Source organism: Branchiostoma lanceolatum, chromosome 17 (genome assembly GCF_035083965.1).
Source record: "Branchiostoma lanceolatum isolate klBraLanc5 chromosome 17, klBraLanc5.hap2, whole genome shotgun sequence".
Taxonomy (NCBI): domain Eukaryota; kingdom Metazoa; phylum Chordata; class Leptocardii; order Amphioxiformes; family Branchiostomatidae; genus Branchiostoma; species Branchiostoma lanceolatum.
In genome coordinates, this window is record NC_089738.1 from 19,235,241 (window position 1) to 19,259,550 (window position 24,310).

Genomic DNA, 24,310 nt, shown 5'->3' on the forward strand with positions numbered 1-24,310 from the left:
CACACGCCTACCTCCTACTCCGGCTAGGAGACAAGCCTTCAGATCAAAAAACGTCGGTTTGCGGGTTGATTATAGCAGGAAATGAAAGTTTAAAGGTAAAACGTGCCCCAGAACTGAACAACTTCCACACCGGAAGTGGAGACGACAGAATTTTCGAACCTGGTGCATGCTGGGATAAATGTAGACGATACCATTCAAAATAAAGGGCCATTTCAGATAAGGCCTGAAATTATAAACATTAGGTAGACAATTCTACTAATCTGAATAAGCAAATGAAAATGATTATGATAAAAATTTCTAGTCTATATACTAGTTCCAATGTGAAATTATATATGGGTTATTTTGATAGATTGTAAAATTTTGCACCCCTGTAGACAATATAGAATATCCCCCAGTCAGCTGATCTAATGTAGCGATCAGGTAGCAACTTTGAAAGAAGTCTGAACAGGTAGAAGTTTACCTGGCGGCTCTCTTTGTTCACCTGACGACGGGGCCAGGTCACGAAGGCAAGGGCACGGAAATGCTTTGTCACACCGGCGTGGTTAAGGACATTTGTTGGGCTTTAAGAGACCAAATTGAGCGTCAAGAAAGTTTACCGTCTTAGACAACGATGGCAAGGAATTCGCGAAGATTCCGGCTAGATAAGAAGTGGTACTTCAGGTGAATTGGCTCCTTGAGAAGCCGCCAAGAGGTGTTTTACAGGTAAAGTACAGGTGGGTCAAAGCATGGTGTGCTCGTGTAATGTTGCATAGTTGTTTTTTCAAACTTTTGACTTCGTGTTTGAAAGACATGTGAGTTTCTTATTTTGGTAAAACTTTGATGTTAAAGACTTAATGAAGTTAATCTATGAAAATCTAAGTGCTTAAACTATTCTGGTCATGAAGAAAGTATTTTCTCTCTCTATGTCCCAAATAGTACTGTTCTTGTGTTACGTTGTTTTTGTTGTGATATTAATTGTTCTGCCGGTAAGAGTGTCAACCCAAGGTTCAGAAAGTATGTTATGTGTATGTTGTGGGCAGGGCATGTTTGTGTGTGAATAGTTTTGTGATTGCTCGGCATGTAGTAGTTTTCTTCTTGGTCTAGAAGTGTTTTTCTTTGCCTTCGTAACTTAGGATAGTTTGTCAATTTATCAATCTATAAATAGCTATCCTCCGGAGAAAGGTATTCTTGTAAGATAAATGTTCTCTTTAAGTTTTGTCAACAACGCGCTGAAGTAATACAGTCGTGTTCTGGTACAGTGAACAACAGGGACACAGATGGCACAAAGTTATCATAGTTAGTTCTCCGTTTGATAAGCTTACATGTAGCCTTTTATGTTTAAGCCCACTAAAAATGATTCAGAAATGCTGTGCGTAAAAAGCTGTGAAGTCCAGTTGAAGCTTAATCTTGACTTACGTTTTGAGTATTGGAATAACGCTAATAATATACCCGTTTTTACACTTGGGCGGAGTGAGGAAAGTCGTGTTAAGTGCCTTTTCCCAAGGGTACAACATTGGTGGCGCCAGGGGAATCGAACCCGGGACCGCTGGGTTCTGGGCTGAGAACCCTGTCGTTACACTACAGAACACCACAACTCTAAACTCCCCTAATCAATTAGAAACAACTGTTACAGGTAAACTGTAGAGGATCAGGTTTCACAGTTATCTTATCTTCAGCCATGTTTCTTTGTTGACTTTCCTTTAAGATTCCTTAATTGCTCAACCATTCAAACAAACAGCAGTGCTGGCCCGACTCCCAGAACTTTGTTAATGATTCTCTAGAAAACAAAAAGAAATTGAAAGGCGAGAAGCTAATCTTTCCATCAGTACTCTCAGGGGGCGTGAAAACCACCTCCTTGAGGACAACAAAATGTGTATACAGACTTTCTTCCTGTAATTTGTCCAGACCATTTCTGTGAAGGAAAATAAGGTTACCATAACAAAACCTTTAAGGCATTTACTTGGCCAATGTTTCAGTAAATGTTAGGACCTAAGTGGGCTGTACTACTCCTTTCCAAAAGGGTGAAGACGTGCATTGAATCAGCATCTTGACTCGTCTCTAGACACAATCTTGGATTTTATTGCTGTCCAAGAATGCAGTGGTTTTAGACAGTGGACTAAGGAGATTGATTGTTATCTTAGTTGCCATGTCAGTTACATTGTAGTACATCATATTGCTAGGCAACTTTTGTACAGGTAACTCTACAACCTTAGCAACCACCTGTTGCCTCTATAGGACTTGTCATACATGTATGTAAATCTAAGACAAAGTTATAGATATTATTGTAATTTTAATACAGTCAAACCTGCCAAAGAAGACCACTCTTGGGCCTGATAAAATGTCGTCTATGTTGACAGGTGGCCACCTTAGACAGGATTCTTAATGCTTGTGGTGACAACAGGACCATAAAAAATTGGTCATATTGGCCAGGTGGTCCTTATGTAGAGGTGGTCACTTATACAGGTTTGACTGACAATCAGACTGAGTATACTTTTAAAAAAATCTTGTTGAAAAACTCAAGTAGTACAGGAACCCAGTAACTGACTTGAGGTTGCCCGCCCCCCCCCCACATATGTTGATGAACAAGCCAATGTGTCATGATCAGTCAGTACAACAGAGTTAGCCGGCGGCAATTGAAGGGTTTAAATTGGCGTGGAGCCATTATTGTATGTACTAGGCAGGGTGCACTTAGCGGTCAATAGAGTCAGCGACAAGGCAGAGCTGGCTACATTGTAATTCTGCTTTCATTGCCAAACACACCGGGCCAGAGCAAGTCAGTTACTCGGTCATGGGACAGAGTTTCATTAAAGTTTTCAAGTTCAACCGTATTGGTGGCAATTATTCAGAAAGTTAAACATATTTGCCCGTCCAACCCCAGTCTTTGTCAAGGAATTAGGTATCAACAGAATAAAGAAAAAAAACTCTCATTAATTCCCCTTTAGGTAGAAGTACATTGAAAATAGGAAGCCTGGAATACCTATCATTAGTAAGTATATAATTTTGCTAAAGTCAAATATGTCTGTGTGTTACTCTGAAGGTTGTTCCAGAAATTTGAAATATCAAAATATAAAAAGTAGGTGTGAAATATGCTCTTGCAAGACAGTGATGTGAAATTGTACTTTATTTGTTTCATAATATATGTTCCTTGCATGATCATATCTTTTCAATACCTTTAGATATTGCATAATACAGAAATACAAAAGATTATGTTAAAACCTGAGACCTATCACTTCAAGTAAACAGCATTTTGCCAAGGCCAAGCTATTGCTATGTAGTGTGCAGTCTCTGATCAAATATTTGTGTATTGATTTTGTTATACAGTGTCCACAGTAGCCAGGTACCACAGGTGTTTACCTGTCACTGCAGGTGTGTTTAGTTACAGGTGACTGGAAGGAAGTCTTGTCAGGTGAAGTGTTTGGATAGGTCCTTTCTTTAAGGAGAACTTCCACCTGAAGGGGGTACAATACATAATTGGTGCTATACGTGATAATGATGAGGGTGTTGCGTGCACAGTTACATGTACAATGTTGTTATTTTTTACCTCTGATGGTGTAGTTTTGGGTATTGAAGGTGAACAATAGAGAGGACTGGTCGAAGATCTGGTGAGTCCGATCCTAAATGTGTTGGAAAACTTTTTGCGTGGTGAGGATCACAGAACTTGTCAAATATGCATGTCTCTTGTGCTCGAGAAAGACCATCATTTCCGGATTCAACCCTGAAGTTTAGGGGCTCAAAGCACAATACTCCTTTGCGGCTTGTTTCTGCGCTCTTTTCAAACACCCAAAGTATGAAATAATGATGTTAATGTGCTAATATGAGATAGTAATGTCAATTTCATAAAGATTCAGAATATTTGCAGTTTTAACATCCTGATAATGCTTTGGGTGCCTCTACTAGTAATTGGTGGTTGCTGAGAAGTCCAGTCCTGCCAGAAAACTTCCACATATCAGATTTACATGGTTGGTTAGTGTCACACTAAATCTCACCCTCCAGGGCTATATATGGAGTCCTTCCCACAGGCCTGACCAGTGGAAGAGTATTGCAGGGCTGTCTCCAGGCCCCGTCCTTCGGTCCCTGGACGGAAATTTGCTTGTTGGGACAGAAGATTCAACCCCTTCCGTCCCCAAAATATCAAATTCATGAGATAAAACTGATGAAAATTTTGTTAGCTTAAGATGACAAATTCAACAATGAAAATTTAAAAAATCGGCTCCCAAACAATGGGTGGGACGGCAAAAAAATTAAAAGCTGGAGACAGCCCTGGCTGATACTGATAGAAGTGTGATTTAGTGGCAGGCTAGGTCGGTCAGGTGGTCTGTATACATAGCTTGAAGTTTTGCACCTTTTTGTGAGGATGAATACTTATTGAAAAAATTGTTGGATTGTGCAGCAGCTCTTCCTGTTGATCATTTATGGAACTGCAGCCAAGTTGAAGTCTATTGCTCTATTACATACTGTAAATGCATTTAAGTTTGCGTGGTTTTCATTTCGCGGTTGGGAGGAAATGGAAGGTTCACGGTGGTTTCAGTTCGCATTTAAAACAATAGTAGCGCTACAGTCATAGGTGGGCAGTGAAAGTTCACCGCGAAAACCGCAAACATGATAAAACCACCGCAAACATTTCTGCATTTACAGTCTTCTATATAGTCTGGTCTGGTTTATTTCTGGGGTAGACAGAAACCCACATCTGCCACTCAGAGTTTTTTCAGTGACAAATTATCGTTTCATCTTCCACACTTTGGTGTTTGGCTGGGGGGTCTGTCGTGCTATTGTGTCGGACAATCGTGAATGACGTCGGAGCTTAGAAATCAAAGGGCAAGGTCGTTAAGTAATCATGAGCCATTCCAAGGTCGTTAAGAAATCATGAGCCAAGGTCGTTAAGAAATCATGAGGTGCAGTCATTTAAGGTCAGGTACTGAGGTTCAGGACTTTTAATCATTTAATATAGTTTTTAGACATTGTAACAGTAGAGAAACGTCATAAAAAAATAATCATTAGAAAAATGTGTTTGCTAATAAAATAACTTTACAATTGCACGAACTAGCTTGCTACCTTTGAGTAATTAAAAGATGTAAGATTGATTGCATCTATTTTGTCTGCTAAAGACCTATTAACCCAATTCACTTAGCCTAATTTTTTTCTAAATACCCTGACTTGTATATCATATCTTGATTGGTGTTGTATATCTTTTTAGATACACAGGTTGTCAGAAAGGTAGACTAGTGAACTCTTCGCTGTCATTGGTACACAACAGCACACTGTAACAATAACCCAATTTCTTTAGCCTAACTTTCATACAATTAGTTACTCAGTACTTACAAGTATATCATAATTCGTGCTTTGTGTCGACTTACAAAAGATATTGATCCACAAGTTATCTGTAAGGTAGACATGCAATAGATAGATCATTGTCATAAGTACACAATAACTGTAACAATAACCTAAGGTCACTCACATATCGTTCACTTGCTCATAAAACATGTATTATTTATCAAACAAAGAGGTCTGGAAACTGTGAATGGTTAGACTATAAGTATCCATTGTGTCTTACAGAACACCACGTCACGAGACAAGGCGTGAGAAGAACGGATCTGTTTCGTCTCAGGACCGTAGTCCGCGGCAACAAGCAATCATGCAGCGGCGAGACAATCTCTCGAATGGTCCCGCATTGTCTTCAGGACCACCGGAGACTGCACAGCAGAAGAACGGCTTGTTCCCACCGATCGTGCAACGGAAGGAGGGTTTGTCAAACAGTACTGCGCCGTCTTCGAGACAGAAAGAGATTGTGCGGCAGGAAAACGGCTCGACGAATAGAACTGTGTCCTCTCCAATAGCGATCGTAAAACGGAAGGAAGTCTTGTCAAACAGTCCGCTGCCGTCGCCAAGACAAAAAGAGATCGTACCGCAGAAGAACAGCTTTTCAAAGAGTCCAGCTGTGTCCTCCCCAAGAGTAATTGTACAGAGGAAAAGCATCTCGACAGATAGTCCCGCATCCTCCCCCATTCCAAGACAGCGTGAGGTTGCACAACGGAAAACTAGCTTGCCAGAAAGTCCTGTAACTTCCCCAAGACAGCGAGAGATTGTGCAGCGGAAAAGCAGCTTGTCCGACAGCCCAGCGCCTTCCCCAAGACAAAAAGTGATTGCACAGCAGAAAAACATCTTGACAAATAGTCTTGTGTCTCCTCCAAGACAGCAGGAGATTGGGCAACAAAAAAACAACTTCTCGGACAGTCCTGTGTCCTCCCCAAGACAGCGCAGCTATTCTGACACTCCTGTTACCTCTCCAAGACAAAAAGCGATCGCGCAGCAGAAACACCTCTTGTCAGACAGTCCATTGGCCTCTCCAAGACAGTCAGACAAAGCCACATCCTCCCCAAGAGCCATCGCGGGGCTCAAGGAGATTCTGTCAAACTCCCCCGCTTCCTCCCCAAGACAACAGCAGAAATACGCCTCGTCTTACAGAACTGGGTCCTCCCCAAGAGCCATTGTGCAGCAAAAGGTTTCGTCGAACAGTCCAGCTTTGTCTCCGAGACAAAAAGTGATCGTTGGGCAGAAGAACGTCTTGTCAAACAGCCCAGCGTCTTCTCCGAGTCAAGGAGGGTACTTCCCTGAGCTGAGGGAAGGTTATAAGGAGGCCGCGGGGATTGTGAAGAATCTCGAAGAAGACATGGCAAACTCACAGGTAACAGAAATACTGACTTTTGTAAATATTAGTAGAATATAAAAGTCTTTAAAAAGTTTTGCTTTCAAAATGACTTTTTAGGCTTTTTATATTTACTACCTTTTTATATTTACTACCTGAAACTATCCGTGCACTAAGGTACAGACTACATTTTCATGTTGATTTTTGAGCTTAATTCTTTATCCAAAGACATGAAGTTATCTGTATCTGTATTGATACCGGGTACTATGGATAATTGTAGCCGGTAAAACTGCCCTTTGGTACTGAACATGTCACACCTTTGCACATCTACTGTAGCTGCAACTGTTGTTTAAAGCTATGATCTACATGTAGTAAGGATGCTCCTATACTGTACTAAATTATTCCGCTCTTCGATAATTGTTGAAAAAAAATTATGCCGATCTCAAATTCTCAACTGTGTGTAGCATTTCATTATACAGGTATACCTGCACAAGGTGTACGTAAAGTGCAAAATGGAACGAAATAAAATAAAATGAAGCGAAATGTGGAACGTTCCATTTCATTTGATTTTTTTCCATTTCGTTCCATTTTGCACTCTGTACATCGCCTGCACATGTACAAGATTTTTAAGAAGCTTTCTCTTCTTCCAGGAGCTGTCGAGGAAAGACTCGGGTTTCTCCAGCGTGTCTTCAGCAGAGTCTGAGGAGGAGGCAGCGCTGAAGGCAAAGGAGATGGAGAAGGCCCAGGAGAACCTGAAGGAACTCAGCAAACTGGCCAAACTCTTCGACAAACAAGGGTAGGGCTCCGAGGCTCAAGACGAGATCATTCTGGCGTGGTGTCGACGTAACTGTAGCAGTGTTTGCCCCAGAATTTAATGGTCCTGAGTTTGAATCCCCTGACATGCCACCGATATTGTGCCCTTGACTTTCCTCACTCCACCCAGGTGTAAAAATGGGTACCTGAGTTTGGTTGGGAGGTAAAAGGTGGTGGAAGGAGTGGGTTGGGCTCTGCCTTCCAATCCCGTGGATAACAACCCACTGCCCCTACAGCTTCAAAACGGCTACGGGACTACCTTTGTCTGTTTGGATGAGAACATCTTAAACTTTAAGTTGTAAACTTTAAGACAATACCATTGTAATTCTAGCTTTCTTTTAATTGTGCCAAAACCACAATTTGCTGAGCTCAAAACAACACATTTTGAATAGATGAAGTAAAAAATAAACAATTACAGAAAATAGAAAACATCCTACTAGTAGAGACAAATAGACTTTCTGTCATGATGTTTTATCCAATCCAATGACATATTTCTTGTCTGTTTCAATCTACAGACTGGAATTTACTGATGCACAACCAAAGGTAAGACATAGCTTAAAGCTATTCATATGACTATTATTATATTATATACACTTACAGTACATATAAGCAGCAAGGAGGTTCAGACCATGGTATCAATAAAAAGTGGTACACATTTAAACCTCAGTACCCTCTAGACAGAGATGCTGGTTCATACAGACTTGTGTGTAAAGGTAGTTATCGACCCATCCTCTGGACCCACAGGTCATGAGTTTGAATCCATGTTCACCCTCCTCTTAAGACGGTAATTGCAGCATTAAAAGCCCTGAAACTCATTTCCATAAGTGAAATGAACAGTGAACCACAGCTTGTATAGCAACCATTGTACAATTCAACCCTCTCCATTTAACTCCATTTAGCATGTAATTTGAGCTGTCCAGAAATTAGGCCACCAAACTTTAGATAATCCTTATTATTGCTTCATTTTCTCTGTTTTGGACAATATTATACCAGTCCAGCAATTTGAAAAAAGGATCCCAAAGTAGATTCTATATTATGGGACCTTAAGTTGTTTATGAAATTAAAAGATAGTTGAGTTTTCAAATTTGTTGCAGGTTCCAACTTCCTTTGTCCCTCCAAATTTACAGTCACTGCGGCTGGTGTTCTGTGATTTATACAGCATTTTATTACCTTCAAACAAAAGTACATTGTATTTTACAGACATAAAGCAGTCCTGATGTTATAGAATAAAAGGAATTTCAATGAGCAAAAAAGATTAATATGATCGTAATTGTACGAAGCAAAGCAATTCATCCTTTAAAGAGCAGACTGTCCATTATTCTTTGACATGTTTTCAGAAAATTAGGAAAATTTATTTGAGAAAAAAACTTAGCAATGGATGTGACATTTGTACTTGATAAGTGTTTTGTGTAGATTACATTCGGTCCAACAAATTGCCATTGTAGAAGGCAGAATAGTTATGATGCATACACACAGGCACCCCAGCAGAGGCAAATTTAATCTATAAATGTCCAGACTAAAATAAAATAATGAACTCTAAATGTAAGCCACAGATAATGTATATCCCGTATCACACCTAAAAGTTCAAAGGAGAAAAAACCCGTCTAACGTCTTTCAAACCCCCATAAAAGCATCCGACCTACTAGCCCGGGGTATCAAATTTCAAGAGGGGGGCAATTAGGATGCAGAAAATTGAGTGAATGTGAAAGCAAGTGATATTGAACCAGTTTAGCTCAATGAAGAGATGATCTTCTATTGGTCGTGACAGAGAAGACAGACGCTATGTACAGTTTTTACAGGACTGGTTAATTGTACAGGGGAAATTTGCCCTGAGGCCGCACCAATTTAATTTCTTGGTTAACGGATTCTTATTTTAAAAAAAAAAAAATCGTAGAAAAAAAATGAAAACAGAAGGCTGGCCCAGCCTTCCGTTAACCAAGTAATTAAATTGGTGTGGCCTTAGCCGTGTTCTTTTACAATTCTTAAGTACAATGAACAGTGGACCACAACTTAACATCTCCTCCAAAGGACTGTGACCCTTTCCAATAGCACACACATCAGGTAAGTGGCACAGCCAGGATTCAAACTCATGACTTCTTGGTCCAGAGGCAGGGTCACTAACTGCTGGGCTGCTCACACTACGCAGAAAATTATTGTATTCATTTATCTATTGCAGAATCTGTTTTCTTAATACTGGGTAGGCGCGCTCAGTACTTAACACACTGATTTACAGGCATGCCCCTGTACAGAATAACAGAAACAAAGCAATAAGAGAAACTAATACACAAAAACAACCCAAAGTTGAGGTTTTCAAATGGCCCCAGTCATACGCGCGGTCCCAGGGGGCACATCGATTAGTCTGACCTTTATCGCAATAAATATTTCATCTAACTTGTGAGGAATTGTCCAGACAGGTGATATTTTAGAGCAGGTAAGAAGCTTTGTTTTCTCCTGGTGTGATGTTGACCTTTCTCCAGGCTTTTTATTGAATCATGTCACTTCTGTTTAATGTTTAAGAGTTTGTATAAATCACAGCATTGTTGCATTGTTCATTACTGAATCCAGTCTCTGAGAAACAGCAGTAATTCCTTTATCATTTCAAACCCCCAGTTTTCTCCCTGGAAATGATTAAGAACTTAGATTGTTGTAATATATTCTGCAACCAAGACGATGAGTAAGGAAAAGGGCAGGGGGAAGGATTTCTCATATTAATTTTCTTAAAGCTATGATATCCCTTAGCCAACAGTTTAATATGCATGCAGATGCGGACAGTCTGCCAGTGCAGGGTTTGTCTTCTGTACCTAAAGCATGATAATACATTTTACTTGTAGTCTGTCAATTTTGTGGGAGGAATGCCCAAGGTTTTTCTTAAAACCAGTGCTGGACAATTAGGAATGTACTTTGCCTTTCGTCAAAGTAAACAACAATGAATAAATGAAACATGTGACAGTCATTTATGAGAATATATGTGTCCAACGTAAAAGAGAGTGTTGACCAAAGAGAAATAATTTTGTTGGAATTCCGGAAAGCTGAGCCTCTATTCCAAGTAGAGGTCCCATTATTGGTCCAGATGAAGGGTCAGAGGTTGGGGTCAGGGGTTGGGTCAGAGGTTGGGGTCAGAGGTTGGGTCAGTGTGACTTAGTTAGCCCTGTATTAAGGCACGGATGATGACAAATTCTAACTTTTAAATGTTTTAAATTTAACTAGAAAGTGGAGAATCCATCCCAAGTGGAGGTTCCGTTGCTGGTCCAGCTGAAGATGCAGAGGGAGGAGGAGGAGGTAATGAGGATGGAGGATGGAGCCATGCCCATCACCCTGGAAACGGCACTGGTAAGGCCACGTCAAAACAGTTCAGGGGTTGGAGGATATAGATTAATTTGAATATGAATATATCAAGTATATAGATATAAAAAGGATAATTGTATATTACTTGAATTAGTAGGGCTTTCAGTAGTGCAGAGATAGCAATGTGTTGCAAGATTGCCCTGTATATAGCATTGGTAGGGCCACCTCAAAACAGTTAAGTGGTTGTAGAATGATGGGGGAGGGTTTGAAAAATATAGAATTTGATTTGAGTTGTATTTGAATTGCTATTTTAGTAGTATAGTGATAGCAGTTTTCAGTGCCAATGTAGATGCTAAGTACTTAATTTTTCGTATCAGGTTTTCAAATTTATTAATTTGTTTGTTCCTGATTGAATGATTCTAGTTCATATGCTTTTTTTGTCTCAAGCTTCCCAGCCCTCAAAGCAAGATAATACACTGTCAATGAAGCATTCTAATGGACAAATTTTAATTACTACAAATTACTACAAATACCTACGAGTATATAAAAAACACTAAATTGAAAGGTCCTTACCTCCTGATCTGTGCAACATAGTTTTTGTATCAACGTTTTTTTTCTCTCAACCTTATTTTATACCTTGTACTTTTTAATTACTCTCTTTTGTTAGAGAAAAAAAATTATGTACCAAAGAAAATTATGAGGAATTGATTTGAACCGATGAAACTATTAACTGTGTTTCACCCCCCAGGCCCTGCGTAAGCTGCTGTTTGGAACAGGGAACTACGCTTTCAACATCGAGTGGAAGAGAACAAGGTTCACCTTCCGCGACGTCAAGTCCAACTTTCCCTACGGGCTCTTCATGGAGAAGGTAAGACTCAGAACCATAAATAAAATCGTAGGATTTGAAACCTGGGATTTCCGTCTTTTTTTTTATGGTGGGCTATAATACAAAACAATGCCTGTACCAAAGCTATGGGCCCTTTTTGAAGACTACCCTGAAAATCAAATGTTAGGTCACCCTTGTCGTTAAACAGTTGGCTAACAAAGCACATGTTTTATCAAACTTTATAATATTACAAAGCAATGTTTTGGTCCTATTTTCTGTTTCCATAAAGTCACATCTGTGTGTCATTTCAGTGTCCTATATCTTTTCAAAACCTAGCATGGCCTACATACTTAAACATCTTCTCTATAGTGTAATACTATACATGTATACTGTCCGCAGCCTAACACTATAACACTGTACATGTATGTTGTCCCCAGTCTTACAGTGTAACACTGTACATGTATGTTTTCCCTTACAATATAACACTGTACAATCATGTAATGTTATATATTTCAGCATGGGCCCAGAGGCATGACCATGTGTGCCCAGGCCTACATACTCAAACATCTACTTAAAAATGTAACACTGTACATGTATGTTGTCTCCAGCCTTACAATATAACACTGTACAATCATGTAATGTTATATATTTCAGCATGGGTCCAGAGGCATGACCATGTGTGTGCAGGCCTACATACTCAAACATCTACTATACAGGGATGGCTGTCTACTGGAGGAGAAGGGGAACTCCAACAACTTGTGAGTTACTTTTCATTGTCTTAAATTTTTAAGTTGATGTGTCAGGAAGGACATTAAGGTGTGCGGGCTCACCAGTGTTGACCCGCTGGACAGAGCCATTTGGAAGCGCGGTGTGTGAAGACTAGCCGACTGCTGCCCACCCCTGTGTCAGGGAACCCCGCAGCAGTATAATCAAATACTGGATACTACAGCCTACATATCACTATTTGATGCAAAGGTTCCTAAAGAGGCCAGAAATCTGGTTGTCTATCCTAAGACAAAGAAGAAAAAGAAAGAAATGCATTTGATGGAAAGTTCAACTTTACTGTCCTTGGTGCTGAATCCCTGTTCTGTTGTGTCCAGTGTTGTTCTTTCTCTAACCATTAGTTCTCTCTCTCTCTCTTTCTATCCAATTTAACGTCTTTTGTTCCCCATCATCTGGGGGTTAGACGTGCTTGCACATTGATGGGGAAGCCCCAGAACTCCTCATCAAGTGCAAGTCCTTTTTTGTAGCAAGAGTTTTTACGGCTGGATGCCATTCCTAACGCCAACCCAAACCCTACTGCTGGGCTTAGGACATGGGAAATGTGTGTTAAGTGCCTCTCCCAAGGGCACAACGTCTGGGTGCATGTCCGGACATGTCTGGGTACTCCACTGGGGATTGAACCTGGGTCTTATTGGTTCATAGCCGGATGCTCTGCCACTGTGCTACACAGACGCCACACAGTTCCTCTTGATGAAATCCTGGTCGCTGTGGTTCAAAATGAAACTGCAGACAGGAAGTGTTAAAGAGCGAAATGATTGTTGTACAGATGCTGTCCTCAGTGCTGAAGTCCGGGCTGTTGTTAAATTACAACTTCTTTTGACCTGTCCGATGGAAAGTGCCAAACATCGCAGCTTACCAAATTCTGTTTCCAGCAGCATCGTGTCTTTGATTTGTTGGATAACCTCAGTCAAATTCTATAATGAAGATGAATTAGGTTGGATCACTATATGCACCAGATGAAATGAGTAGTAGGTAGTAGTAGTAGCCAGTATTTTGATTATTACCTTAGACCTTAGACCTTAGATCCTCCTGCAACTTGGTTGCATAGGTCAACTTGGCTTCGGATACTTCTTCTCCAAAGGTTGCGGTCTTGTGCCGCTACTGCCATTTCCTCCAGTGAATGTAATCCCAGCTTCTTCCCGTCGTTTTGCAGTGTTCGCCTGAGAGTGACCTTAGGCCCCCTCTCGGAGTGCCTTTCGGTTTCCAGGTCATGGCGATTCTGATTATACCAGATGAAATGAGACAAAAAGAATCCTAAGTTACAAAAGGCCACCATAGAAAGTGACGAAACAGCTGCAACAACAACAACAAAACAAAAAAATGTGTTACCATATTTTTTTTTCTTATGGTTCTGCTCGGCTAAGGAAATCGTGATGGGTGAGATGGCTGCAGCTATTTGGTGTGAAAAGGCATCTAACTCAAAATTTAAAAAAAAAAACAGAATCACATATTCCCCATGGTATTCAGGTTGGTGACTTTTCAATCCTTATGTTTTCCTCCGGCAGGTTGGTGGAGAGATTCAACATGGGGTTCTTCGAGGACCAACGAGAGGACGCGCTACTGCACGCGCTCGCAGACATCCTGTGGAAGGCCGGGGAGAGGAAATACGCGGCCGTGACGATCGTCGGGGAGAAAATGTGCATCACGCCTTCTCCTGAGCTGAGATTCGACAGCTACACAGAGAAGGTATCTTGGTATCTTATAAGATTTCGTGTGGTTAGCTCTCATAGACCCCAAAGGGGTTTGATTCAACAAACCCCTTTGATAGCTACAGAGAGGTTACTAGTATGTTGTCTTATTTAAATTTGATTTTGGGGTTTGAGGAGAAAGCAATAACAACATTTGTTGATATCAATAAGACAGTAAATGACAAAGACTCAGACAGTGTACAACTAACTAGTAGTATGGAATCTTTTGTTGAGTAGATAACTGTAGTTTCCTAGAACAATTGTTGAGCTGTAGAAATTTCCATACATTGTATCATATATTTCATTGTTGAACACTGATACTATTTGTTACTGAGGTAATACTTAAAATTTATTTTGTATTGATTAAGGATTTTGCTCAAGTGTGGATGTTTTTTTTCCTATCCCTCCACAGATTCTCATCTACGAGTTTACTGAATTTGAAGCCCTCTTGAAGTTTTTAAGGAGAAATATTGACCAGGTAAGTGAAAGAAGAAGACTTTTTAAAACCTGTGTCTTTTGAAGATATTTTGATAATATCTGCATTTTTTGCTATCTTAATTTTGAGGTTATATTTTGGGAGAACAGTTTAGAGAAAGGGAGTTAATAGTTACTCAAGCAACTGTATGAAACTTTGAAACAGTCAGAAGTTTCAGACAGCATCCGCTATCTTTCGTCAGTGACTAGAGGAAAGAACTGGGAGAACCAGGTTTTATACCAAAACTCCAGTGTACATGTTGTTGCAGTGTTCCTCACAATTCAGTTTGTTGATGACATTGGCTTTGAGAAGTTATATGTTTTTTTCCTCATAAATAACATGAGCCTGTTTTTTCCTTTCCTTCCTACCAGTTCCAAGGAGACTTCTCACCAGGCGGGATCCTGATGGTTTACAGTGCAATGTTATCTAGGACCTTCCCAAGGTAAAAATCTTAGATAATCATTTTATTTCATTAAATTGCAACAGGCAATACTAGACATCCCAGGCAGCAACAGCTGATATCAGGCGTCTAACACATAGCAAGTACAAAAAAACAATGTTGTAATATTACGCAATTATAATCATTACCTTCTACACCAAAAGACAGTTACTGAGGCAACAGGATAAAGTTTAAAAAATTATATCCAGTTGCTTGAGTTACTCACTCACTGTGTCTTTTGGCATATTTCATTACCTGGATGTCTAACCTTCATCGACATTACCTTCTACATGATATATGTTTCTTCCTATCGTCTGATGATGTTAAAAGTTGAACTAGATTGAGAAGTTTGTTCAATCCTTGTATGTACTAAAGAATGAACTGTTTTGTTGCAGACTAGTTCAGGACATGGATGAATACAAGACTCCCACCATGCTGACGGCAGCAGAGGGCTGTACTACCGTGAGTACTGAACATGTCTCAAGGGTCTGGAGTCTCAGGAATGTTGTTTTTTCTTGGAATCTTATAAACACTGTCACAAGATGTCTTGTTTCACAATAGGATGTTTATGCAAATGATTTTGTTACAGACCTGGGCTAGCTTACAGACGTGACTGTCATTCTCGTATCTGACAATAAATCTCTCAGATTTGACGATTTTGCAGCAATCTCTTATTTTGCCTTAGTTTTGCTCCACTTACAATCTCTTTTCAGTTATTGTTAATTTGACATTGTATTGGTGGTATTGCAATGTAATAATGAAAATTCCTTTTTTAAGACAGAAGCAGGCAAAAATAAAGGACATCAATATTGGTTTACCTTTTCTAAGATGGTCTCATTCATTTTACATTTCTGTTTCCCACCCAGGCGCTGATGAACCTGTTCCTGACGGGCCGCGCGGTGTCGTACCTGTTCAACGGGAAACTCGCGTACGACAAGAAACAGAAACCACTGGTGAGCACCGTTTCCATGGCAACTGACATCTCTTTCTTACTTTGTGAACTTCCTTTGGTCGAGCTCCCGCTCGAACCAAACTCATCTCATAACATCTCATAACTCCCTATTTCATCCATAACATTTTAGAAAGACTTTTAGTGTCCCTATCTCAATTCTTTTGATGAAGTTGTCCAAAGTTATCCAGTAGATTTTTTATGTGTATCTTTACTTTTTTTAGAACTTTAGATTAATTATGCATTGACTGTCTTGATTGTTGTTTCCTAATGTATGTCTAATATTGTATTCATCTATGTAATACTATCTAGTATGTAAATCATGCATGTTGTTGATGATGCTATTTGCATACTTGCATGCTGCATCGTGGAAACTTGTGAACATGCTTGGTAAGCTGGTCATTTGTAGCTGTCAAACACAAGGTTTATGGGGTTTAAGACAAATCTAAAGTTCAAGAAATGTTACTGTCTTACTTTTCCAATTGTTATTACACAACCTTCTTACTCTGTTAATAAGTTGACCAATCCGTTTATCTACCAAATCTCCCATTGCATGCAGATAAAGAAACTGATTCCCTCAAATAGCCTATTATGAATAGATTGGGAATAGTTGTTATTCAACCTTTATTTAATTTAACATGAATTTGATCTTTTCTTGTATGCCATATGCTGTGTTCCTAATTAGCCCTTGTGATAAAGTTATCATATATTTATCAAAGCATGTCCTCTTTTTTTGCGTCATGTTCTGCAAGTAATTAATTTGTATTTGACGTTCATATTGTTCTGCTATTCTTCCAGCCATATCCTTTAATCGGACAGAAAGAGAGAGCAGAACTCGGATGTCTCTTCTGGGACAAGACCGAGTTCGAGGTGCAAGACAAAACTGAGGTGAGAGACTGTTAGAAACTGAAGTGAGAGACCAAGAGACTGCCCTTGGAAGTAGCAAATATCTTCGTGCTCTGTACTAACTTTGAACTACCAACACTTATAATCAATATCAAATAACTCATCAATAAACAGTGCAGTGTGTGATGATAGCAACTTAAAGAAATTTAAAAGAACAGGACTTAGTGGAAAGTTCCATAAAAGTGTCACAGTTTTTTCAGTCAATCTTAAGCCTTCTTTAGGTGCATAATTCTGGAGATTTTTTGCCAATGTCTTAGATGAGTTTCCCCATTAAAAATCCCATCTACTGTGACCATATTCTTAGAATCCCTTGTGTGGCCACTATGGACAGGTGTGACTATAGTATAACATAACATACCTTCTATGCCTTGTGATCATAAGTTTAAATACTGAATTTAAACTTATGATCTTTACCTTGTTGTTTCTTATCCCATGTTCACCAGGTCGGGAGCATGTTGAAGACACCCAAGCTGCCCATCTGGCTGACGTGTGTGAATGACGTCTACGGCGTTTTGTTCTGTACGATACCCGACCTGCTGTCTCACTGGCGCAAGGAGCACCGCTTCTGTCTCTTCTACTTCACAGGACAGGCCAGTCAGATACAGGGAACTAAGCTTACCATAGGTAAGGAGTCTACTTTACAGGGCAGGCCTCCCAGATACAGGGCACCAAGCTGACCATAGGTAAGGGGCACAGCTTCTATCTCTTCTACTTCAGTCAGGACAGGCCAGTCAGATACAGGGAACCATAGGTAAATCTTTGAGATTTATAAAATGTGTAGTTCTGTTGGGAACAAATTGATTGTCTTCAGACAGTGTAGGACCCTTACTCTCATCAATAAGTGTGGTGGGACCTTTAAGGCACTCAAGCTTAATCATCTAAGAGGACATCCCTTAAGTTGAAGCTGGGTACTTATTTTCACCGGAATCGGGTAAGAAAATTGGCATAGATGTACCTCTCCAAAGAAAACTATTTTGGGGCCTGCTAGGGATTCGAACCCAGAGCATATAAAGTTTTAGTAAACAACTCTAACCACAAGGCCACCTTGCCACTACTTGCCCTATATATTGGCCCTTGATACAATGTACCTCTGTCCTGTTTGTTTTGATTTATTTTTTTTTTGTAAAAAAAAGGACAGCTGGGGCTACTCAACTAGCCAAAGTCTATTACAAAGGGTTAGCCCTGGGAACAATATTCAATAGTAGAAATACATAGAAGAAACAGAATTAACAAAAACCAGCACATAGACTAAGGTATGTATAATATTGTTAACCAAGCAAAACTTAGGTTCACATTACGTTACGTTTTTTTCACCCACCCAGACAACCGGAGTGGAAGGAACGACCCAGATGGAGACGACGAAGAGCAGAAGATTCCGTCCCTGGAGAGGTGTATCCTCACGAAGTAAGTCTTGTGGGTTTAAAGATGTCTTGACCTTAACTTTCTGTCAGGTAGTTTACTGGTAAGGTGTTTGTTACCTTTGTTATTTTCACTGGCTTTGGTGAACCTTTGCTTGCAGTCTCAGTAAGTTGTTTTGTGAACAGGATAACAAAAGTTTCAAAAGAATAACAAAACAAAAAGTGCCTCTTACCTTACATTTGTGACCATAGTATGCTCAGAACATTGGATACCAAAACTGGCACTTAAGCTGCAGTACCATAGAAATCCATCAGGAGGCATCCCCCGGCCACATATCCACATGCCAAAAGTGACAGTCAATTGTCGACAGCTTCAATGGTGAGTTATGCTGATAAGCCACAAATAAACAGAAAGAAAGTAAGCCACACCCGCTACTGAAAACTGAAAAGTTTACTCACCTACATGTATGTAGCAGCTTGTTCTGCATACTTGTTATAATACTCTTGTCAGATTTTGTTACACAGACAGATGCATTCAGGACAGCAATTTGACTTGGAGGAAACTGTTTTTGTATTTGCCTACAAATAAATGCCACCTCTTTATATCCATCCCCACAGGTGGCCAGATGCAGTGGTGAACTGGAACGGAACTTCCCCATTTGTGTAAAAGACTCAGAGGATCACCTGTTGCCCTTACACAAGGCTCTCCCCTGGAATTTGCTAAATTGGTGCTGTAGATCTAGGAAAGGTGAAAGTCATTCCCAAACGAGCGAATGTTGATGAATTCTAGCACAATGACATATTGTTGAAGACTGACAAGGTAGTGATAAGACTGTAAAAAGTTGGTGCAGCACTATTTGATATTCCACTACTAGTCTCCAAGCAGATATTGGGTAGAAGCCTGTGTTACACAGGCTGTTTCTTCCAGGTGCTATTTGGACCTCCTCTGTTGTAGAGCTGGTAGAATCTTGATTTAGTCAGGCTTGTTGTAAGAATTGTAGAATTTTCTGATTTGCTCTTTGCAGGGTACTGTCATGAAAAACAGCAGATCCAAAAGAAATTCTACCCCGATATCTGCTTGAAGATTAGGGAGAGACCTCAAGCTTACAGTACATTTGTAAGGCAAAAAGCCACAGAATCCTGAATATTGTTGCTGAATATTCTTTTACAGACCGATATGCACCACAAACAAACCTGGCGGTGAGAAAGATAAACAATTTTGAAAAATGGATTTGGCCAGCTTTGAAGTGTGGAAACAAATGAGTGAAATGATTTCTTGCAGCAGATTTATATTGTGTAAATTAAAGAAATGATATAGATGGTGTTTAAAGATGACACTTTTTTTATTAAGAAAACAGATATTTAAGCTTTTCTCAGAAATTATGATAGAAATTGAAATGCAAGCCAGATTGAAAATAAATTTTATCAAATGATTGTAATTTATGCTCTAACTTATAAGCAGGGATCAGACACAGTGAAGCATCTATTAAGTTAAAATAAATATTAGATATGAAAGGGTGTTTTTTTACAAAAAGTTGTCCTTTTGTTACTATTTTGATAGCCATTTATTGTATACAATCTTTAAAAGACGAAATTTTATAAAATAGAAAATGTATGCGTATTTTTCTTGTCTCGTCACCATGACTACAGTTTATTATGATTGCTATGAAATAAACTATTTGTCAGAAAGGAAATGTATTTGCTGTATTTGTTTCAGGATAGAGGAGATGGCAGCTGATCATGACAGAAAAGAGCGTTGCAACAGAACTGAGTCAGCTTACAGATGTGATTTTGTGGCAGAGACTGCCATTCTCGTATAGGGCTGTTTAGCCATAGTCGATGCTGTAGGGCTGTTGTGAATTAGGATTTTACCATGGTCAATACTGACCGACGGAGGCCATATAGAGAGAGAGAGGACATAACAGTGTTGTTTCCTGTCAATTTGTGATATGAAACTGCCAGGTGTTACATCTAATTACAGCGATTTAGTTTTTGTATGTTAATTGTTTGTTTCAGGCTTGATTGCCCATTCACATATATACACATCTAAGCACACATAAACAGATCACATTTCCCCCGGCGATGAAACCTTATGGTGGTCAAACTGTGGAAGGCTACATACCAATGCTAAAAAATCCCCAACTTACTAAGTGTTTAAACTTCCGGTGTAAACGCAATAGAAGCACATGAAGACGGTGAACAGTGTCAGACACTGACAAGTTCGAGCTTCCCGGTGCCACTTTCTTAGACGTTCCATCAGCAGTGTTGGAGAAGTGTCCATAATCTTAGGACAACACACACGCAACAAAGCAACACAAAGTAATTCATAGTCTGTCAGTAGTAATCATGAGCCACAACGTCTTTCAATGTAATTTCAGAACCCCTGTTTTTGTGTGGACGCTTTTATCCGGAGCTAAAATGTTTGCAAGTCTCTTCGGCAAGATGAAAAACATCAAGACAACAGCAAAGTTTAATTTCGTTTCTTGACTTAACTTAAAAAGTATACATCAAATGTTGCAGAATAAAGGACAGAAAAGCTGGATCTTCAAATGGCCTAAAGCCGGATTTCATATCTTATGAATGTGCAACGAATGTTGTCACTTGCGCCGTTAACTAGTCTAGCCAGACCACTCCCTTTTACCTACACCCAACAGTACAGTGTAGAATACAGTGGTGAACAGACGGAGTGTCGCCTGTACGTTTAAATGCACCAACAGTGTCCGTGGGTACTAGATCATAGTCAGGACTCTGACAAATGTTTGGATTGTGCTTCCTCACAGCGAGCACGTTAAAGAGCCAGTTTGAGCCCCATCGAGCCACAACGCAGACACCCTTCAAGTGACGCCAAAAAGCAATTACTCAAACAACTGGATATGATTTTGGATTTTTGATTTTCCAAAATCATATCCAGTTGTTTGAGTAATTGCTTTTTGGCGTATCTTATTACCTGGATGTCTAATCTTCATCGACGTACCCTTCAAGTGAGTTCTGCTCCGAATCAAGGCGAAACCGATCTAAGCCATTCTCACCTGCCCGTGACGAACAACTCAACCTGTTGAAAAGGAGAAGATTGTTAAAAACAGGTTAGCATACCTTCCGTTTTTTCATTACCTACAGTTTCAACCTGAGAGTGGCAAGAAGAATTAAGAACCAGGTTTTAACTTAGGGATAGTGGCCTTTTTCTTGTAACTCTTCATGGTCGTACTTTGTGCAGACACTTGCGTTAGATATAACGTTCAAAATATAAAGCTACTCTTAGTAAAATTTAAAGTTAGAGAAAATAGGGTTAAACAATTACAATAAGGGGTGGTACATTATAAGAATTTTGCTCACGAGGCAGAAGACTACATTCTATTTAGAGAAATTCCCGGCACCAAGTAATCACCTCAAAGACTATTCCACTGACAAAGTTCCGTCATAGCTACGTCACACGGAGTGGTCACAGTCATTGTTGATATGTATAACTAGCGGTTATAATAACATACGGCATTTTGCGCTTTTCTCAGACAGACAATGTGTATTAACAAGAAGAGACTGGTGAAACATCTGATTCTTCTGCTCATGATCTTGAAGAAAGGTGGACCGGCCAAACCGTGTGCACAACACTGTCTATCGTTTTGTGACTGTAGTTCCCAAGACCTCAGGGGTGTTCCTCAAGATCTACCCATAGGTGTCGTGAAGCTTCAGTTAAGAGACAACGACATCGTATCCTTGAGCCAGTCTGACTTTTCCAGGTACCCGAAATTGGAAGAGATCTTATTGCCTGCAAATAGCATAACCAGAATTCAGACGAACACATTCTCAAATCTGCTCCAGCTTGAAACGTTGGATCTGGGTTTCAACCAAATAACAATTATCGAACCTGGTTCAGTTTCAAATCTCCCAAAGCTGTCTTTGCTTAGTTTGTACTACAACAAGATAACTGCCATTCATCTTGGTTCATTTTCAAATCTCCCAAAGCTGTCTTTGCTTAGTTTGTACTCCAACAAGATAACTACCATTCATCTTGGTTTATTTTCAGGTCTACCCCAACTTACCTATATGTCCCTGAGTCGCAACCAGATAACTGTCATTGAGCCCAGTTTATCTTCTAAAAAACATCTACTGGATATGTCACTCTCCGCCAACAAGATAACTAACATTCACCCTAGTTTATTTTCAAATCAACCCCGACTGGAAACTTTGAGCCTTTCTAAAAACCAGATAACAATCATCCAGCCTGGCACATTTTCAAACATGCCTAAGCTGAACTGGCTGCGCCTGGAATACAATCAGATAACTAGCATTCAAGCTGGTTCATTTTTCAATCTGCCCCAGCTACGGTGTTTGGACCTGCGGTTCAACCAGATAATCAACATTCAGCCTGATTCACTTTCAAATCTAACCCAGCTTTTCAGGTTGCAACTTAAGTCCAACCTTATAAGTAGCATCCAGCCTGGTACATTTGCAAACTTCAACAATCTCGAATGTTTGGACTTGGACTCCAATAGGTTATATAACATTCCCATCGACATATTTTCAAACCTACCCCGGCTGAAGGAATTGTCCCTGAGCGATAATCAAATAAAGACACTGTCAGAATATCATGCCCTGATATTGATAGGAACTGTACACCTTACAAATAACCCATGGCAGTGTGACTGTAGAATGGTAACATTCAGGGAAAATATGGCCGGGGCACAGTTTGAGGATGAAATCAAATGTAAAGAGCCCAGGCCGTTCTTTGGAAAGAAGCTCAAAGATATAAACTCAGAGGATCTGATCTGTGAAGCACCGAGAATCGTGAGGTTCGAAGTGGTAGGTGCAAATAGTACCATGTTAAAAGGGGAGACACTCTTTTTGCTGTGTGAAGTTTCAGGCATCCCGACACCAGACATCACAGTCACTCTCCCGTCTGGGCAGAATGCAACTGTTGAGTCAGGAGGGAGAGTGACTGTGGGAGTGAATGGTACCATCACCATCAAAGATATTGCTGCAGCAGATTCTGGTCAGTACGTCTGTTTTACAGCAAGTCTTTTTGGTTCCGCGTCTGCCACACTGTCTACTGAAATTGAAATGCTGACATCAGCACGCCCATCATTATATAAAACTTCATCATCGCCAAGTGCAATATCCGTTACACGTGGCAACAAAGATAGCGCCGCTGACCGAACTCTCCTCTACCTTTCTGTTTTCATTGGTGTTGTTGCGACCATGCTGATATGTTGTCCTGTCATTGTAATTTTCTATAAGAGAAGTGCCAAAAAGCCTCCACAAGTACCAGTAACCTGTGCTACTTTCAATAATGTTCTACCAGTTGTAACAGTACCCGATAGTGCTTTAGGGGGGCATGGGATTTCTTTCAACTCCGAGACATCCTCACTGGCTGTAACTAGAACGAGTGCCGGTGACCAAGGGGGTCAGGGTCGGGCTTTGACTCAAGGAACAGCCCAAGCGTCTGTATCAACTGATTCCGTATCCAGGCAAGATATCAATGTATATGAAAATGACAATGTTGATGAAGTAATATCAACTCATTCCGTATACGGACAAGATATCAATGTATATGGAAATGACGATGATGTATTACCAACTGCAGAGTCTGTATCCGGGCAAGATATCGATGTATATGAAAATGATGATGACGTATTACCAACTCATTCAGTATCCGGACAAGATATCAATGTATATGAAAATGAAAATGTTGATGAAGTAATATCAACTCATTCCGCATACGGACAAGATATCAATGTATATGAAAATGACGATGATGTATTACCAACTGCAGAGTCTGTATCCGGGCAAGATATCGATGTATATGAAAATGATGATGACGTATTACCAACTCATTCAGTATCCGGACAAGATATCAATGTATATGAAAATGAAAATGTTGATGAAGTAATATCAACTCATTCCGCATACGGACAAGATATCAATGTATATGAAAATGACGATGATGTATTACCAACTGATGAGTCTGTATCCGGGCAAGATATCAATGTATATGAAAATAATGATGACGTATTACCAACTCATTCAGTATCCGGACAAGATATCTATGCATATGAAAATGACAATGAATTAGTACCACCTGATTATTCCGTATCCGGACAAGATATCAAGCTATATGAAAATGATGATGCTGATGAAGTATTATCAACTGGTTCCGTATCTGAGCAACACA

At 39.9% G+C, this 24,310-nt stretch overlaps 2 protein-coding genes across 2 annotated transcripts; both read left to right on the forward strand.

The window, feature by feature from the left end:
* The first annotated feature begins 404 nt into the window (after positions 1 to 404).
* LOC136422524 (probable ubiquitin carboxyl-terminal hydrolase MINDY-4) lies at positions 405 to 14,621 on the forward strand. Its single transcript, XM_066410296.1, has 10 exons — positions 405 to 702; positions 5,533 to 6,661; positions 7,273 to 7,418; positions 7,951 to 7,978; positions 10,643 to 10,765; positions 11,469 to 11,588; positions 12,201 to 12,304; positions 13,835 to 14,015; positions 14,430 to 14,495; positions 14,598 to 14,621. Exons 2-10 carry the CDS (start codon positions 5,612 to 5,614, stop codon positions 14,619 to 14,621), a joined length of 1,842 nt encoding a protein of 613 aa, XP_066266393.1. The 5' UTR covers positions 405 to 702; positions 5,533 to 5,611.
* A 1,138-nt stretch (positions 14,622 to 15,759) lies between these two features.
* LOC136423531 (inactive ubiquitin carboxyl-terminal hydrolase MINDY-4B-like) lies at positions 15,760 to 19,486 on the forward strand. The gene is made up of 5 exons (XM_066411725.1): positions 15,760 to 15,884; positions 16,679 to 16,768; positions 17,230 to 17,410; positions 18,109 to 18,190; positions 18,763 to 19,486. The coding sequence occupies exons 1-5, from the start codon at positions 15,804 to 15,806 to the stop codon at positions 18,809 to 18,811; spliced, it is 483 nt and encodes a 160-aa protein (XP_066267822.1). The 5' UTR covers positions 15,760 to 15,803; the 3' UTR covers positions 18,812 to 19,486.
* Positions 19,487 to 24,310: the final 4,824 nt, after the last annotated feature.